Source organism: Aptenodytes patagonicus, chromosome 18 (genome assembly GCF_965638725.1).
Source record: "Aptenodytes patagonicus chromosome 18, bAptPat1.pri.cur, whole genome shotgun sequence".
Classification (NCBI taxonomy): Eukaryota; Metazoa; Chordata; class Aves; order Sphenisciformes; family Spheniscidae; genus Aptenodytes; species Aptenodytes patagonicus.
In genome coordinates, this window is record NC_134966.1 from 13465992 (window position 1) to 13485027 (window position 19036).

General features: G+C 37.7%; 1 protein-coding gene across 6 annotated transcripts in view; it reads left to right on the forward strand.

Annotated features, from left to right (window-relative positions):
- RALGPS1 (Ral GEF with PH domain and SH3 binding motif 1) overlaps positions 1–18815 on the forward strand; it is a 135312-nt gene extending 116497 nt beyond the window's left edge. For 4 of the 6 annotated variants that reach the window (XM_076355191.1, XM_076355194.1, XM_076355193.1 and 1 more), the window contains 9 exons: positions 6663–6789; positions 7687–7838; positions 9123–9174; positions 9464–9544; positions 11727–11832; positions 12657–12749; positions 12923–13028; positions 14129–14220; positions 15014–18815. In XM_076355191.1, the coding sequence (XP_076211306.1) occupies positions 6663–6789; positions 7687–7838; positions 9123–9174; positions 9464–9544; positions 11727–11832; positions 12657–12749; positions 12923–13028; positions 14129–14220; positions 15014–15043 (839 nt within the window). In that variant the 3' untranslated portion in view covers positions 15044–18815. Of the gene's footprint in view, positions 1–6662; positions 6790–7686; positions 8362–9122; positions 9175–9463; positions 9545–10737; positions 10837–11726; positions 11833–12656; positions 12750–12922; positions 13029–14128; positions 14221–15013 lie in introns of those variants that run through there. The other 2 variants (XM_076355197.1, XM_076355196.1) reach the window with 2 other exon arrangements.
- The last annotated feature ends 221 nt before the right edge of the window (positions 18816–19036 follow it).

Below are 19036 nucleotides of genomic sequence, written 5' to 3' on the forward strand. Positions count from 1 at the left end.
TTAACTACCAAGCTATTATGCCCTAGGAATGTTAAGAACATATAAAACAGCCAGAGGACAAGGGGCTTTTCTGTTCTGGTTTGGGTTGGTTTTTTTTTTCTCTTTCTTCTGAGCAGTCACCTGAAATAATTTCTCCAAAAAGTTATTTTTTTGATGGATTGGTTAATGTATTTTGTTGAACCCAAACTTCAGAGTTTCCCTGCAGCTATGCTCTCACAATGGGTATGTCTTCACTGCCAATATGGATGTCATCCAAGCTCACGCACTACCCTACAGATCCAGCTGCAAAAAATTCAGCATTTTTGCCGAAGCGTAAGTCGGGGTTTTGCACATTCCACTGCTGCAGTATAAGTAACACAAATGCTGACAATTAGTGATTCCATAAAAGTAACACCTGAAATTGAAAGTATCACTTCTATTGAGGAAGCATTTGAAGGAAATACACTCAAGTGTGCTTACTGTAGTACATTAGAAATATGGCCAGTTGTACTTGAACTTGATAGAGTGGCACAGAGAAAAGTGCCCCAGGTTTCTGGTGCACTTGTATAGTTTGCTGTTGCTGTTGTCCTTGCTAACTATATTAAACTTGTGATCTTGCCTGTACTGTAATTTCATCTTTCACTACATTATTAACATATTTCTACAGTCTTACTCTTGGAGATGCTGGATTGAGTACTACTGGGCAAACTCCTCTAGGGTCCATTTTGTACATTTTGACACTTCATATATCAACATCAACAAACTCCCCTCTGTGTCCACATCACTTAATTGGTCCCTTTCTGGCAATTATAGCAAAAAAAGTAAGCCAGAATTGAATGGTCCAAGAAGATTGAACTACTTTCTCACACATGCACGCAGGTTTTTCATAACAGCAATGGAGACAGGGTGAACAGAACTGCGCCTGCCTAAGCTGTACTTGCCCATTAAGGGACATTAGTATCCTGAGATAACAACTCAGCATGATTCACTGTTATACTTAAATTTATGGGAAGAAAAAGTTTAAGTTAATATGCTCATGTGATTGAAAGTTCTTTTTCATAATTGTTGTTATTGATAGACATTACAAAAGATTGACAAACATGTTAGTGTTTATTCCCTGCTGCTTTTAGGGGGCTTGGGGGAGCACAGAGAAGTGCAGCCAAAGACTGATTCTTGTTCTTAGTTTGCTCTTGTCTGAGAAGCAGCCATAACATACATGTTTCTTGCATGTTGTATACATTAATAGGCTTTAGTTGAATTGTAAAGCAATACTCTGAAAATTAAAACTATGCTTTTACAATAGCCATCATTCTAGATTTAATTTTTTTTGTGTCATTCTTGATTCTGTGCACAAAATTCTTCTTAAGTTCTTTATTGTGTGTTTTGTAAGTAGGTCTTTCTATTTGAAAGTTTTATCACCCACTGACTTTGGTTACAATGGCAACAGAACAGTAAAAATTTACAGTGAAGATTTAACTAGAGAGTCTGTGGCTTGGAATGTCTTTATTAAGTTTTAGAAACAGAGCTGGTAAGTATCAGTTTTATTTCTTAGCTGCTCACCAAAAAATAGTAAATAGTTGAGACTGTTTTACCTTCCTGAAAAATCACTCTGTTTTTCAGCATATAATATGCAACTCATTTTCAGTTTTCTGTTTGGATGCCTAGTATTGGTTTATTGATAGATTTTTAGTGGAGAAAAATTGTGTACTGTAACTCCTTCACCCTGTTGCTTTTTTTAAAAGCTCTGGAGACTGTAAATGTTCACATGTTCTACTGAAGGATTGCAAAAGTAACATTCATTTATAACATTTGAAGGATTATTCATGGAAAAATTATGCAAAGGAAAAAACAGTGAGATCCTTTGGGATATGCGTAAACTTTTCCAAATGTTCTTGCCACAGATCTCTGAACAGCACTCAGCTTACTCTGATGAAGTTGTCTCACGTTCCCTAACGCAAACAAATTTTTAATAATGTTTTAGTATTTTTATACATTATTTTTGTGCATGTCAGCATAGTCTTGAAAATGATGCTGAGAAATAATGAAAACCAAACTAACCCTTGTTCATGCCAGCTGACTGGAAAATCCTACTAAGAGTGCTTTGTCTCCATGAAAGGCAAAATAACAGAATAGCAATCATGGTAACAGTATGCACTAGGAGTGGAGCCAGGAGAGTAAAGAGGAGAGTTAGCAGTAGCAGATGACTTCACTTATTGGAAAAAAAGGGGCAAAATAACTCAATCTCAAATGAATTTAAATATTGGAATTTTGTTATCAGCAGTATCGGGCATAGCTTCCCCAGCTAATTGCTCAGCAGTCTGGTATGTCCATAAACATCCCTTGGTCTGTGCAGTTTTCATCAGTATCTCACCACTTACCCTCTTTGGCATCCTTCTTGGCACAGGCTCTCTTGTCTCTTACCCCTTTACAGAAATGAGGTCATCTCCCCTGTGCCCCATAACTCATGCTGACACCCTCTGCACCCCAGACTTCTTGCTGAACTGAGCATACCCTGCAGCACAGGTCCTGTCTAACAAGAACTCTGAACTTCACAGTTCTTCTTCATGGACATTTGACAGCAGAGCAGATGCAAAGACTTTGTATAGCTTTTTAAGCTCAGATTCTTTTTACCTTAGCACAGGGTTAACAGAGCCAAACTGTATATATTTCCTTCTCTTGCCTTGGAGATGAGGAAGATGCAGAACTACATAGAAAATGGCCACTCCAGACAGAGTAATACCAGCATGACTGATATTTCCGTCTTCATCTTAGCCCACAAAGCATTCTGTTTTCTGTCATCAGGATCTTCACTAAAGACACCTGACTAGGAATTAGAGTAAGTCCATTACCTCCTTTCACAGGACTGATGAAAGCAATTGTGATTGCCATGTATAATAGCAAGGAAGCCAGGCTGGAACTGTTGGCTTAAGTTGTAAGGCTCCTATACCTATTTCCACAAATTCTGTCACCCTTGACACATCTCACCGTAGTCAGGCAGTATTTTAACCTGAACTGAAGTCTGATTCTATAATCTTATTTTCAATCTGAAATATGCAGTCCTTTTAGACACATTACATAATTTTTTTCAGGTTTTTTTTAACAAACTTTTTCTGTTCTGAAGCTGTCCAGGTAATAAAAGCTCGTGCTAAAATCAAGTTATAATGATCAATCTTTAAATATTTTTGTGTTGTATTCATATTAGTGCAAATTTCACTTCATGCTTCCTAAATGGGAGTTTAATTTCCAAAAAAAGGGAGTGTAGAGTGAAAACTCTCGAAGAACTATTTTTGTCAGTAGACAACATCTCTTATTTTTTGTAGGTTTTGATAACGATAACATTTGAACCTATAAATACTTTAAAATACCTGGAGTCAAATCCAGCTGACTTTGATTTTGAAATGGCTTGATTGTGTCAGCACAAGATTTTGTATTTTGCTGTTCTTTTTCTAGATAAAGTAGTTTTGGTGCAGTCTCCATGCTTTGTTTCAATGAACATTGTCTTAGAATCGAATTAATTGAACAGTCTTACTGCTTTCAGCTCTGTGACTCTCCACAGTGAGAAACTTAAACCTTTAAACTCTTATGTATTAGAAAATTTTAACAGTTATTCTGACATGTGGCATAGTGTCTGTGTGAAAAAGCACTGCACCATACTGGCACTCATTTAGGGCTGTGCCTTGAGATTGCTACTCTTTCACAGGCTGTAGTTTCAACAGTTTGTTAAACATAATGCTTCAGTAGCTCTCAGTGAACTGTAATGTCATCCACTTAAAAGAACTTAATGTAAATCAGGATTTAGAACTGGCACCAGAGAGAAAGAGCTGAATGACACAACGGGAAGCAACAGAAAACTGAACCAATCCTGCAGCCAAATTAAGGGACAAGTAGTGACTTAATGCATTGCAAGGTGATGGTAACCTCAGAGTGGCCACATTAACACTGAATTTTATGCTGAGTTTCAGACTAAACTCTTGCTGATACATGCTCATAATTGTCAGGAAAATTCTCTTTCAGCTGCCACTATCTTCATACTGGGTCTCAGTTCCAATATATTTTAAGCTTCTTAGCAGGTAGTAAACACCTCAGTAGTCCTAAGTATTTTACTGTTCACAAGTTGAAAAATATCTGATGGAAAGGCACTACAAACAAAGCATGTAGAGAGAACTCCTTTTTGTGAACCTAGTTCATCAGAAGGGCTGGAGGTTTTCAAATAAAAAAACTTGTAATCATATCTGAAACTTCTGAATGCATTCGGTTTGTCTCTGCGTAAATTTTAACAATTCGTAATGAAAACTTGTGGTAAAAGACTTTAGTGAAATACATGTTCTTGCTAGTAATGCAACAGATAAGATTTTCAGACCTAATGGTGAAATACGAATTCAAACAGTTTTTACACTAAACTAGTCACCACCTAATTGTGCTCGGATTCATACTTTTTATATTCTAACTTGTGCTTAGCCTCCACGGCAGAAGAGGAAGATGAACCCTATTGTCTTTAGGGAAAAAGCTTCCAATGTTGTCTTACAGCCCAAATGCAACAAAATTTTAATTGAAAATGCAGCAGAACATTGTACTCAGCCCTCTTCCGACCTCACAGGCGTATGGTTCTGGTTGAATCTCTGGATCAAGTAATGATTAAAAGTGCATTTTTTTAAAACTGCACGTGGCCTTTAGGCATAAGACCTTCTCTGAAGCCACATATGCCAGTGACTCATGCTACTGCTGTCACGTTTCACAAATTCTCAGTTGTGCGATGGTAGCAAAGACAGGCAGGCAAAAATGCTGTCCTATATAAGATGGTATATAGGAATAAGGTAGAAAACAGGATTACAAGCTGTTTTCTCTTTTTGTTTTCCCACTAAATTGATGATCTGATGAATTATATTACTGAAGGTTCCTCTAATGAACTTGTTTCCCCTCTCTCTATTGCTAGAAGCAGTTTCTTCTTTCTGCTTGTCTTGAGACTCCTTTCATTGTTAATTAAACAGCACTACGAACGGTTTGCTCAAATGTGCAGAACACTGTGTGGATGAGATTTTTTTTCCCCTTACTGCTAGGGAAAAACCTTTGCAATTCTTCATAGTAATGACCCAGTTCATAGGAAATTCCTGAGTCTAGGCTATGGGGAAATAAAAGTAATTTGGAATTAATTCCTATATTTCATACAACTTGATATGTCTATATTGCAGAGTGGGTATGGACAGTAAAGCATCTTGCATCTATTTGTATTTTTTGCCTCTTACTAGGGCAAACTCATTAGTGGTTCTCCTGTTTCTTCCTGTGTCTCTTGAATCCTCAGTTTAAGGCAGAGGAAACTGATGAATAATTTCGGTGCTTGGGGAGAGATGGAGTAGCCTATATAACAGATAAAAATCATAGAATATCTCAAGTTGGAAGGGACCCATAAGGATCATCGAGTCCAACTCCCTGCTCCTCGCAGGACTGCCTAAAACTAAATTATATTACCAAGAGCGTTGTCCAGATTCTCCTTGTACTCTGACAGGCTTGGTGCCGTGACCATGTCCCTGGGGAGCCTGTTCCGGTGACCAACCACCCTGTCAGAACCATTTCTGTTATGACTGTACCTTCACATCCTGTTGTTAAACTGTGCCCTGGAATGTTGGGGTTTTGTATGGGTTTTTTTTCTATTTCTGTTTATCACTAATTTGAGGCCAGATGCTTTTGTAAGGATTCTGATGATAGTTGTATGTGGATTATCACATCACAAAGTTTCTGTCTCTGTCAACCTCTTAACGGGTGGTTTTAGGTTAGAGGCCAGAAGCTGACTAAGCTAAGGTCGCTGGAGCCTCCAAGAAGTGGTTCCTGTAATGTAGGGTGAAGTCTGTTTCGCTGCTACCTGAACTGTACCAAGTCTGGAAATAGATATGGGGCAGATGGCCACTTTCATGACCACTATTTCCACTTCTGTTACAAGCACCAGTGCTACAACTAAATGTTTAAAAGTGAAATTTCAACTGTTTATTGTGAAGCCAAGAATAGCCTTGCATTCACTGAGGATGATGATAGGCCATGTTGTTCTCCACTGTATTGCAAAGTTCACTGCCAGCCTTTTGCAAACAGCATCAAGGAACTGGAACAGGAACAGCTTGTCCATGTTTTCTGTGAGGCCTCATAAAATCTGTAAAATGAGAGGAAGAATAATTGCAGTGAGACATTTCTAGAGCTCATAGATGATTGAGAAGTAATGCATCTGTCTGGCCATTAGATACATGAAAAGCCTCTGCTTTCTCTTACATGCTCAGGCTGTGAGTCAGTATGAGCAGATTGTTTACAGTTTATTCACAACATGGAGTTGTGAACAAAATTCAAAACATGTGTGAGCATTCCTGCTCACACCCGAAGTACAAACTGACTTTATGGCTCTGCATATTACACTTTGGCACATCCAGCTGTTGTAAGGGTGCCAAGACTTTTTGTAGGAGTTCATTGTTAAAAGTATGTGCAAAGCTGTTTTAAAAATTACTTCCAGACAGTTCAAGAATATAGAGATGAATTCATAACAGAAATGGATGGTGTAACCCTAATGCCCAAGAAACAGTTCTTCAGAAATGGTGCCTTCTGGTTATCTGTAACAATTCATTTTAATCAGTGGCTAAACACACCAGCCCATGAAATTTCTGGGTTTTGCATCAGTTCAATGTTAAATGATCTCTGTCTTTTAGGTCCATCTGATGTGTCAGCAATTGTGAAATTCAGCAGGAGACCCACATGTCCTGATGCCTCAGTAGCAGCAAGTCTACCTACACCTCCTGTACCAAGGCACAGGAAGAGTCACAGCCTGGGAAACAAGTGAGTACTCCAGGCTGTCTCACGCTCAGGCAATTTCATGCATCACAAAGGTTTAAGATAGCAGCAGAACACTGTTATTTGTCCCTTCCATTTCTTGTATCGCAAGAGTGCTTCAGGCTTTACTGTGTATTCTCTAGGTTTTCTCTTGATACTTTGTTATTTTGCTGACTCTATTCTCTGCTAGTGCCAGGCGTTGGCAGTACTTGAAAGCTGTCTATCTGCTTTGGTCTGTGGATTCCTGGTGTGCATAACTGATTTTTTTTTTCTGTTGTTTTTTAAACATCTTGCTAATACATCTAAGGAAACTTACTAGCTGCTTGGCACACCTTACCATTCAGGAAAATTGTGACCTTTTGCACTGTTTTACCTGGGTAATGTGGATTAGAAACATTTTTCTCTACCATTTACCCAACTAAGTGAGAGCACCTCCTCCCCAGTTAAGGTTTCAGCATCTACCAAATTTCACAATTAACGGGTTAGGGAAAAAGAAGTTCACATGACTTGTCCAAGGTCATAGAGTGTTGATATGTTAGTTCAGCTTAGTGAAGGACCACTAAGCAGTGACTTAGCTGGGGTCTGCTTTTTCTGTTTTTCTACCTTTGCCTCCACCCAGGGTGTTCAGGTTTTGTACAGAGGGGAGTCAAAAAACTTAAAACTTCCCATCTGCAGAAATTTAATAATTGTTACTTACAAAGATCACTAAAATCTGACACTTGTTTTGGTAGTCAAGGAGCATATGTACAGCAGAGGGAAAGAAAGTGTGAGCAGTGCCATTTAATTGCCTGCTACTTAATAACCTATTGATAAGGCAAAGTCTGAGTGGAAATATCAGGAGCCAAGGGTTGCTTTTAGATGACATAAGAGGGGTTTTGCATTTTGCTTTTTCCAATTTTCCAGCATGATGTGTCAGTTCAGCGTAGTGGAGAGCAAAAGCGCCACCTTCCCGACGGAGAAGCCACGCCACCTCCTGGATGACAGTGTTCTGGAGTCGCACAGCCCGGCCCGCAGCCACGCACTGAACTCGCTTTTCACCAATGGCCTTTCCATAGGTAGAGTCTGTGTGGGGAACTGACATTCCTGCTTTTCTGTCCCAGTGCTGCAGACACTCACAGAGATACCCAAAAGTAGGGAATTAGGAAGATCATTAGCTCCTGCGCAAAGACTGGTCCCTTTCATGGAAGAAAGTAGATCAGAACTGCTACTCAGCTACCTAGTCAACTTTATCTCAGCTTTCCTCAGTTAGCTGCTGATGGTTTTGGTAAAAGTGGGATGAAGGAAGATTGTCTTTGTACATGCTCTGTATGTGACACAGAGTGTTTGTCAGCTTTCACCAGGAAAAAAAAAAAGTGCTACTGAAAAGTGGATATATACTTTGAAAGCTACTTTTTCACAAAGAAAACTTTAATTTTAAGGATGTATTTTAGAAGATGGGAGAATAGTTTAGCTGTGCTCTCCGAGACTTCAAAAGAAACATAAAATGAACTTGTGAAAGAGGATGATGACAATTACGCTATGGTATTATAATTAATAAAATAATTATTATAATAAAAACAAAGTGATCAAGAATCTGTGTTCTAAGCAAGAGAAAGCCACCTTTTAAGTGACAGGCTATTTCTAGAATAGGAAATAGACTGTGAAGGATAGCAGGTTACTTGACCAAGAAGAGTTTGACACTGAGATGATCTTTGAACTTTGCCTGAAAACACAGGCACAGCTCACTGTGTTATACTGAGCATTAGAAGATCAGTCCTGGGCAAACTAAAACTGTGAGCTAAATAGCTGTGCCAGGGAAGGAGGGACAAATCGGTCATGGGCTTGGAGAAGAAATGGGGACTATCATTGTGAATATCATCATATTGATTTGTAATGGCTCCTAGCAGCAGCATACAGCTGACATACCCTTTGTTACGGGTGTGCTTGCTTGTTGAAAACAAACAATGATATCATGTCTAATAACTTTAATCGGCTTAGAGATGTTGTGGTAGAAATATTGTCTTACAAAGTAACTGGATTTTGTGTTCCTGAAGTGCTCAGCTTTTGAAGGAAAAGCAGCATAATGAAAATTAAAGTAACATGTAGATGTCTGGTATTTAAACACAACAGTAACAATGACTTCGTTCATCAGTGAGATATTATAAATGGGAAGGCTCATGTAAGCCTCTTCTAATTTTAGATTTTACCATGAACTCTAAAGACTTCAACTTTGAAACATGATTTGAGTAAGCAATTTCCATGGTACTATATAAAGATTATTCTGGTGATCCACATACATTGGTTTTGTGTTTTCCCTTGGGTGGTTTTCTTACTCCTTCTCTGTACTACTCTTCTTCTAGATAGCAGTGAAAGCTCAGAATTTAGTGAGGAGCTGCCATCAGGGCTTGAAAGGTGAGTTAGTCTTCATGTACACTCACTGAGCACTCTACAGACTTAGGTAAGAAATTCACGAATGATCCCTAACATAGGTAAGCCCTACATCAATAGTTACTTTTATCAAATTATTGATTAGTCAGGAAAAAATGGCAAACTTTTTGAAATAAAGCACTGTAAAGTTATTGTGTTTTTCTTCCCATGGACCTGAAAAGATTGGGAACTATCTCTGTCATGTTTACCAAACCCTAACTGTTGAAGTCTCAGACTAGAATTTCCCTCATCAGATATTTGCATTCACAAACAGGGGTCGTTTATATGCCACGCTGGGGCCTAACTGGAGGGTACCGATCCGGAATTCTCCTAGGAGTCGAAGCTGTGTCTACAGGTACAATTCAGGGTCTACGTTGCTCAGTGTACGGTGCTAAACTTTCATTTGGGTCTCTATGCTTTCTTAGCGTAGTGTATTTTGCGTCCAAAAGTATCCTTGTATGACCATATCAACTCATGGGAGTCTTCCCCTCCTGCTTGTAAAAATTCCTATTAATGCTAAAGCAGGGGTATGGCCCATTCAGATGAAATTCAGTTTAGCTGTTGATTTAACTAATTATATCTGGCTTCCATATCACAGAAAACTAGTGTTTACTTGGGGTTTTACGACATTACAGAAGCAGGTTTGTCATGAAGGCCATCTTTGCCTTCTGTGACAAATAATGATGTTAGAAAGATACCTTCTTGACCCTTTCTCACAATTTATTTCCTGATTTGCAGGACAGCTACCCATAACATCTGTTTGTGCCAGAGAGCTATAGTATGATGTGTTGATTTTGTACAGTAAAGAGGTGTTACCTTGGACCCCGAGTAAGAGAGGGAACATCTATAATGCCATGTGTAGCAGGCACTCCCAATGTTGCTAGTCACTAAGACATGGACTTTTCAGAAACAGGTAATCCGTTTACAGCCCAAAGAGAGGTGACATGGAAAATTGTATATAGTTAGAGGGATAAAAATCATTCATTGCATCCATACCTGACCTGGACTAGATAAATTCTGTGGTAGTGGGAATTGAAGAAGTACATATGAACGGTAAAGAAAATAGGGCCCTGAAACAGAATTCTGCAAATACTGAGATTTAGTAGGAGTTTAAATCCAGTCAGTTTTTATTCTGTATAAATTAGTTTGCTTCAGCCAGTGTAGAAATGTTGATATAACGTGTAGATGTAAGTACAGCTGTTTTACTTGAGCTAGTAACATCTGATAGCAGCACAAGTTAGAAGAAGTTAGACAGGAATGAAAATGCATACATTATAAATAAGTAAAGGAATAAATTTTGGAACAGTATTTCAGCTATTATACATGCTTCTGGAAAATACTCTCTTAACATATCCATGGTAGATTTGTTTCAAAAATGTATACAAGCTAGAAATATAAAATATAAGAAGATAAAAATGTGAAAAGCCTATTAAATCCACAAAGAAGAATTATTCCCTAAAATACATTTCTTGTGTTTATCCACCGTCAAGTAATTCTAATGCTTGCGTTCATTCTTCCTTTTCTGGAATCTTCTACTGCGTCTATCAGAAGAGTAGAATTGGCAAGAATACACATTAGCACAGACAAGGCAATTCCATTTAATCAAAGAAGATGCACCTGCCAGTTTGAAGTGCTGTTCTTGCATAGGTGGTGGTGCTGTGTATATCACTTTCTCCAGCGTGTGTTTACATGACACCATCATACTTGTTCATAGGCAGAATAGTGTTCCTTTCACAACTGAATGGTAGCTCATACACGTCCTTTTCCTTGTATTCATTATTAGACATGATTTAGTTGGCTCTGGTAAACTTTATCGGGCCTTATATTTATAAGAATATCAGAGCTGTGATCACATGGCAATGAAGAAAGGTTAGCAGCAGATAATTCTAACAGATCATCACCTACCAATCAATCTTTGGTTATTAGGTTCTTAATGGCTGTTTACATTTCTAACTTAGCCTGTACTTGGGTTCTTTCAGTTGTAGCACTTTTTCACTGTTGTATGTGGGAAGCTCTATGTTCGTCCTGGGAAAGGAAAAAATATTTTAATCACTGTACAATAAATTATTTGGCATTGTTACATGGTTTTCCCAACTTTTTTCCAATTAGCCAAGGTAATTTCCTACATTCTTTTTTGATAGCTAAAGTTTATTTTAAGATAAAATTACATTTGTGGGAGCCAAAATTTTAAGCCATAAGTTTCCAGAAATCCAGATAATTTCTGTAATTTACCAGAATAAAATAGAAAATTGCCTGTTTTCCCTTTGACTTTGGGCCTCAATATTTATTCTGTTTTGTTTTATTTTTTCATGTCTAAGCCCCCAGAATAGAACCTTGTGTTGATTTGCTATTTTTCAAAGATCCTGGTTCCTATTTGATATCTAGGTCTGGAAAATACATATTACAGAGTCAAGTGTCAGATGATACAATATATGTAAGGCAATGCAGGAAAAGTACATTTAGAGCTAAATTATGTTGCTTGCTTCTTGTCCTTATTTGTCTACTCAAATATATATGGCAATGTTTTGTCTCTCCAGCCCAACAGGGGCCTGCAGCTGCACATTAGGTAGTTCCACAGGAGTCATTACCATGGAAGGGCCGTTAAGAAGAAAAACATTGCTCAAAGAAGGCAAGAAACCTACTGTGAGTGATTCTATTTCCAATTGTTCCTGTGATTCTAATTCAGTAGTGGCTGTTTTAATTTCCAGAATTAGATTAAACCTGCAGCTTGATACCATACAAAACAATGTTCCTTGCTATTATCAATTGTAAAATCATTTTCTGTTCAAAGTTTTAACTGGATTACAACAAGGTTGTAACCTTTGTATGTCATTTGATCTACAGCAGTTTTGCTTCTCCCTGCATTTGCAAGTAATGTCTCTAGGTTGTGACAGCAGAGCAAGAGTAAAGCAGCTCTAGAAATCAGCATGCATTTCCGTGAGGGCAGAAATTTAGTATTGCGGTGAAATGGGAAGGCTGTAGGGCATCCACCCATAGCACCAAAGTCATGGTAATTCATACTTGACCTAAATTCACACGTTTCACATGGTTCTGGTCCTACGCCTTTGGTATTTTTTTGTTTCCTGTAGGGTTCATTGATACTTTTTATGTGCAGACGGACTGTTCAGTGCTAAAAGATTTGAAGAATTGCAGAGATGTCATCTCAATAAATTTTATTGATCAAATGCAGAAGTCTAAGATCTGTCCAGTAGAAGGCAGTACACTATTTTGCTGTGAAGCAATCAGTCCTGATATTTTTATGAGATACTCAAGTAAGATGGATTGTATTCACAGCCAGCCATCCAAATTTAGAGCTGGCGGATTTACACTGGGAGACGCTCTTTAGCTAACTCTCCATTCCTTGCTTCTGAAATTAACTTCGGTAGCACTTGGACTTGCTTGTGAATAGATTTTTGAAATGTCAGAGATATGCAGAGTTTTTCCTAATTTTTTCCTTTCTGATTCAGCTCTCCTCATGGACTAGATACTGGGTTATGCTTTCAGGATCAACTCTTCTGTACTTTGGAGCAAAATCTTTAAGAGGCACTGAAAGAAAACATGTAAGCTTTAAATTTGTTCTAAAATGAAAAATTGCATAGTCATAAGCAGATCTGGAAGGGTGTTTCAAGTGTACTTGCTGTTCCACGCTAAGCCATATGTCTGACAACTTTTACAGTCAAAAGTTAACGCCTAGTACATTCTCAGCTGTGACTGACTTGTCTGTCTCTTCCAGTATAAATCTACACCTGGTAAAAAAGTCTCCATTGTGGGCTGGATGGTGGCACTGCCTGATGACCCTGAGCATCCTGATATTTTCCAGCTAAATAACCCTGACAAAGGTAGGTGTTGCAGGATGGACATTGTCTGCATTATATTTCTGTGACAGGAAGTAGATTAATCTCTATTAATGAGTTTGTAGATTACAGAGCATGCAGTGGCACTCATTTAAAAGACTGAAGAGGGAGATTTTCAACATCGAATTTTCAAGGGAGAGTACAAATGAAATTGAACACATTTCTACAATACGCTGTGGTGCTTCTGTGGTGCCTACAGAGGTATTGCTGTATCTTGACAGCTACAGTAAGTTTTGCAGAAATTGCCCAACCAATATGAGATTGCTGCATGTCCATGTGCCCACACACCCTGATCTCAAAGTTTCTGAATAGCTTTCTTAAAATTGGTCAATATAAAATCTTGACTTACGTTGATGCCAATTAAAATATTACAAAAATTCTTCAAACGTCAAACCAATTACCAAAAAATGCCTTTTAAGTAATTATTAGTTGCTTTTTAATAATTAACTTTGAAGTGCCATAATTCTTCTGCCTTGATTAAACTTCAAAAACTTCAAAAGATCAGAAAGCCCCTGGAGTCTTTTTGCACTTTGAGTGGTTACATAAAGATTTTTGAGGCTTCCTTTACTTTTCACGTTTTCAACTTTGGTGCCGGACACAGATTTGCATCTACTGTGCGAAGTGCATCTCTTGGGTGTTGACCAAAGTGCACAAAGTATTTGATTGCAAGAAACAATTTACAAAATAACAAGGCATAGAGGAAACTCACAATAGGAGTTTGAAGAAAACTAAGTTCACAAACGTCAAAAACATTCATAAGAAGTTTGGCAGTAACCACAACAGTCTTAATGAGAAGAAAGCCAGGAGTAAATTAGTAAGTGGTCTTTTCTGTGGCTGTAATTTGGTCCCTCTGCCTGTACACTCCTCGTAGCTTTGCAGGCCACATACTCCCTTCACCCAAGGACTGTTGGATAACATGCCTCACATGGTCTCTGTTATGTAAGCAACATCCTCTTTGAGCATTTGAGGTGCAAATTAGTTTAACAGTTTACTTCAGGACTTTGGCTTCTGCACAGAAATTAGAATCCCTTGAAACTACATGTCTGTCTGCAAATTTAGAGCCTTTGATTTTCTTATTTTTGTAGGCAATGTTTACAAGTTCCAGACTGGTTCAAGGTTTCATGCAATATTATGGCATAAGCATTTGGATGATGCATGCAAAAGCAACAAGCCTCAGGTAAGGTTGTGAAACTTACTTCTACCCACTTTCTCGTATTTTCCAGAAAATCCTTACCAGAAAAGATACCTCTTTTCAGTCTGTGTGCACACACAGTCCTGTGGGGACAGACATAATTCCTCATTTTGTACATTAATCCAGTTTTTCAATAGGAGGAATAAAAATTATTTAAAACTACAGAATTCCCACCAAATCAGGATTTGTGCAGGTCTAGCTATAGGTTTGGTTACCTTAACAGCATATTACCTCTACACTCACTGCTTCAAGTGAGGTAACCCCATCTCTACTTCAGAAAGGGCTTTCTCATGGACAAAGAAAGTAAACATGCTAGCATTTATTCCGATGACTGGGTCTGTAAGTGCCATTGAAGACAGTGTCCTATAAAATGCTATGTTTGTCCTTTATATAGCAGCTTCATTCTTCTCTTGAGGAAAATGTTCATTCTTAAAAGGATTTCCAAAGGTTATCTTAACAGGATGCTGATCCATATAGGACCTAAAACAGGATGCAGCTCGAGAATCTTCTTTACACACACACATCCCCCCCCGTGCATAGTGATGACTTCTTAGAATACTTTGGCTGGATTTGGTACATGAATAAGAAAATCATCTGAGTCTTTATCTTTCCTTTCAGTTATGGGGTTAGCCATAACTTGGGCCTGTTTGGGACTGATTACACTTTTCACATTGGATAATAAATGATTAGCCCACTCTTATTTTGTAATCTTGCAGTTTTCCAATGCCGTAATAGCTCAGGAGCATTATACTGCTGAATAATTTACATTCTCTTCCAGGTACCTGCTAATCTAATGTCATTCGAATAATTTGCTCTCCTACCTGATGCAACTTCAAGTGCCAAACTGAAGAAACAGGCTATTGTTCTCTAAGGAGGAAGAGGAGAATGGTTTTCCTGACATGAGCCAGCCACAAATATTTCAGCACTTTCCTATGTAACTTGAAAGTGATTCTGACACAGCTTTTAAAAGCAGAAAGTGAATGTTGTCCTTAGGACCAGATATAGTCTCATGCACTGAGTGAAAGCAGACAAGTTAGATGGACAGAAGATTAATCCTGACTCCTGCAGGATTCTAGAGCCCTCAACTTTTTGTGGTCAGAGACTGCCATGAACTGATGTTTGACCACAAACTGAGCATCATATCTTCTGCCTATTCTTTTTTAAACGGTTCTTTTTATTGTTAAGCTGCTTTGTGTGACTGAAGAATATTTGGCCCATGTTGGGTTTCAATTCTTTCTAATGCACAGAATGATTGACAGTGTTAACTTGCTGCAAAGTGTCAATTAGAATAGAAAATTGTGGAACAACATTTTTATAATCTAAGTGCACTGAGTTGCTTGGCAATGTGGCTGCCTCAGATTTTGTATCAAATCTCTGGACAATTCTGCTGTTCACATTTGAGCTATTTGGGAAAAATGTATTTTGGCACAGGACAGTTCATTTTCTTTTCATTCAGTTATGTTACTCAGGAATGCCCCGACAATGGATTTAAGGCTGTTTAAATTTATGTTGTGCTAAAGGTCATCTTTCGTTCTCTTACTAGTGGCATAGTTGCTTACAAGTTTGTTTTTTTCTTCAGTCTGAATGTTGTTCATCTTAAATCCCTTGGTACACGGAAGCAGGTAATCAGGTGTTACGTGTCACATGGCCCTGGCTCCTCAGAATGATTCCATACCATTGTTTCTGTTCTGTCTTTCTGTGGATGACTCAGCTCCACTCAATTCCAGTATATGATGCACCTTTATGACTTATAGTATTGGCACATGGTACTGCTATTATGAAATCATGATGGCAATGAAAGCTAGGTGAGACTGTCTGACAGTGGAGCCAAGTACAAAGAAGCCTCTACACCAGTGTCCAGGGAACAAAAAAAAAAGAGGAATGTAACTGAGCCTTCTCCTTTGAAAGAACTCTGTCTACATCCATAGCTGTATCCCTGCTGTGCCCTAGCACTCCTGTGGTCAGAGTTCTTTTTGGTTGCCATGCTAAGTTCAGCACTTATTCTGTTTGAAACTCTTTTGCCATAAGGCATCAGTATTCAGACTTCATCAATCACTGGAAAACCTCTTATGAGTTTCCTAAAATTGCAGAGAGGAGAAATTTGCAAGCCAACCTCTAGCTTACAAACCATGAAAAAAATGGAAGTCAGTTTAATTGAACAGAGCCTATATTAGGACAAGCTCCCTGGCATTAGGAGTATTTATTCTGTGGACTTGCATGTTTTTCTAAATTTTGATTTTGAAACTTCTCTAACAACAAAAATACCTGTATTTTTAAATGTAGGCCAACTGTAATGTTTGTGTTATTTTAAGCATTCATGTTACAATCCTGAGAATGAAGCCTAATATATACCAGCTTTTCAAGAAAACCAGTGCCTGACGACAGCTGCATTTAGATCCTGGGACATGTGAAAGTGTATGTAAAGTTGACAAAGTTTCTTTGATAGCTCAGGAGTTGTGTGAAAAGACTGGTAATGCAAAATATATTTATACCTTTTTTTCTCCTTTTTTGCTAAATTAAGACAACTTTGAACTAGGAAAAACATCTGCGAGGGCAGAGCATCCAATACATGCTCCAATGTCATCCACTGGAGACAGTGTAGAAGCTTTTGAATGTGGTAAAATCCTGTCACCAGTAAATTACTTCAGACTGTTAGAATATTATATAATCTGAATTATTCTGCACCTGTGGACTTTTGTGGTTAGTTGTCAGTGAGATTATTCATGAAGATGCAAGTGTTACGTGGACTGCCATTTTAATGAATGTGCCACCTGTGACCATGTGTATTGTGTGTTTTTAGCATTCATAGGGTTTGAACCATGTGCAGAATGGTGACCAAAATGATGACACACTAACCTAAACAGGACTGTTGAAGTCAAGAGTTTTTTTAAAAGTTACTTTATTTGTAGCCCTTTCCCCTTAAAAGGGAATAACCTGATCTGTCTTAAATATAAGCTAAATTTAAAATGGAACACTTACTGGCATGAAATGTACATACATTAGAAGCATGTAAATACCTACTCATTTCTAATGTGGTGTAGTAGAAGTGAACACCAATGAGGACTCACGACATTTTTTCCAGCATATTGCAACTGAGATAAACTAATGGATGTTGTAACAACTTCCAGTTATGTTTAACAAGCCTCCCTTGGAAAGAACAATAACTGCTGACTGATACAGTAGCAATAGAATGACCGTGTACACACTCAGAATTTAATGGCTTTTAGAATTTAAGGGTGTCTAAAGTGTTATATATGTTATTGTATGTACAAGAGGTAGAGTGTTCTAGCCTTCAAAAATACACTTTTACTCAAAATTACAAGCCATAGAGCCTGTTGGAGAAGTTACAAAAGGGTCCATTTTCACTTGCTTGTAAAACAGATTCCCAACTAGAAAGGAAGCATCTTTGCCAGAAACCATGATGGGCCCCAAAACAGCATGGCATGAATGAAAGGCAATATTTATGAATAATTCTTATACCCAGTCATTTGTCACTGACAGAAGATGAATCTGGGGAGAAATTAAACCCTTCAATCCTACTCAATTCTCGAACTCAAACCCTACTCGAAACCTTGGCATTTGGAAATATGTCAAAAGTAACTTGAATTCCCTCACGCTACTATCATTTGAATGTAAAAAGCATTATATAGAAGAAAGATGAACATAGCAAATAATAGTTTTACACAATAGTCAGGTAAACATCTTTTCAGTATAGCACAATTGTGAAATTGCTGCACAATATAAAAAAATTCAGAATGATGGCAGTGTAAGAATATTATTAAAATATCTTAAACCAATTTTAAATGAGTTTTTAAGTATTAAAGAGTTTGTAGCTGCTGATTTGAGGTTTTTATGCTGTCATTTGGTACCGTTTGCTGTCATCTGGTACTTTTAATGTGAATTGAAAGCTGCTATTGAAATACAACATACTGCATATCAGTACTGATTAATACAGCATTTTCACAAAAATATCACAAACCATACAAGTTTTCATCCATCAAAGAGAATAACTGCAATAGTTGTGTAAAAATAAACATTATCTCAGAATTACTATTTTCAGAATTGTGAAGATATAAAATATATGTAGGCAATATTATTAATTTATTAATGTGCAATTTTGATGTAATTCAGTGCCAAAATGCATGTTTTTCCAAATAGCACTAAAACGAGGCAAAGAAAGTAGTTTTCAAATTGCGACTTACTTGTCACATTATAATGTAAACCAATTTCAACATTTTGGTTTGCTTTGTGTGAAAACTGTTGCACTATTTTTGGCTGTATTTTCCAGCAGTCCACTGCATGCCATTTGTGTAAGGATTCTTTCTATAATTCTTGTGAACTGTCTCACCCATCATAACCCTGGCGTTGGAATCTAGGTTTTTGGCAAAGTATTTTGTTACCTCAGTCTTGTATCAAGTTTGCTGTATTTTTCAGTTTGTTACATTGATAATGATTGTTTCACTAATTAAATACTTTAATGTAAAAAAAGTTTGTTTACTTCAACAGCAATTGCATTTGGCTGTAAGTTTAAAAATGTGCAGAGTATGTATGCTGTTAACAATAAAATATTCTGAAAAAGCATAGTAGAGGTATAGAAGGAACATTTTAGCTCAAAGGCAGCAAGCATGTTTTATTTGTGAATGAATGGTAGTACAGTTGAACAGACTTTATAGTGCACAGTGTGTAGCCATTTAATAGTATAAATACAACAGAATCCAAATTTCTAACAGAAAATTGAAAAACCCTCCAAATTTGCAGTTCTTTCCAGTGGGATTTGGAAAGTCCAAAGAAGTAGACATGA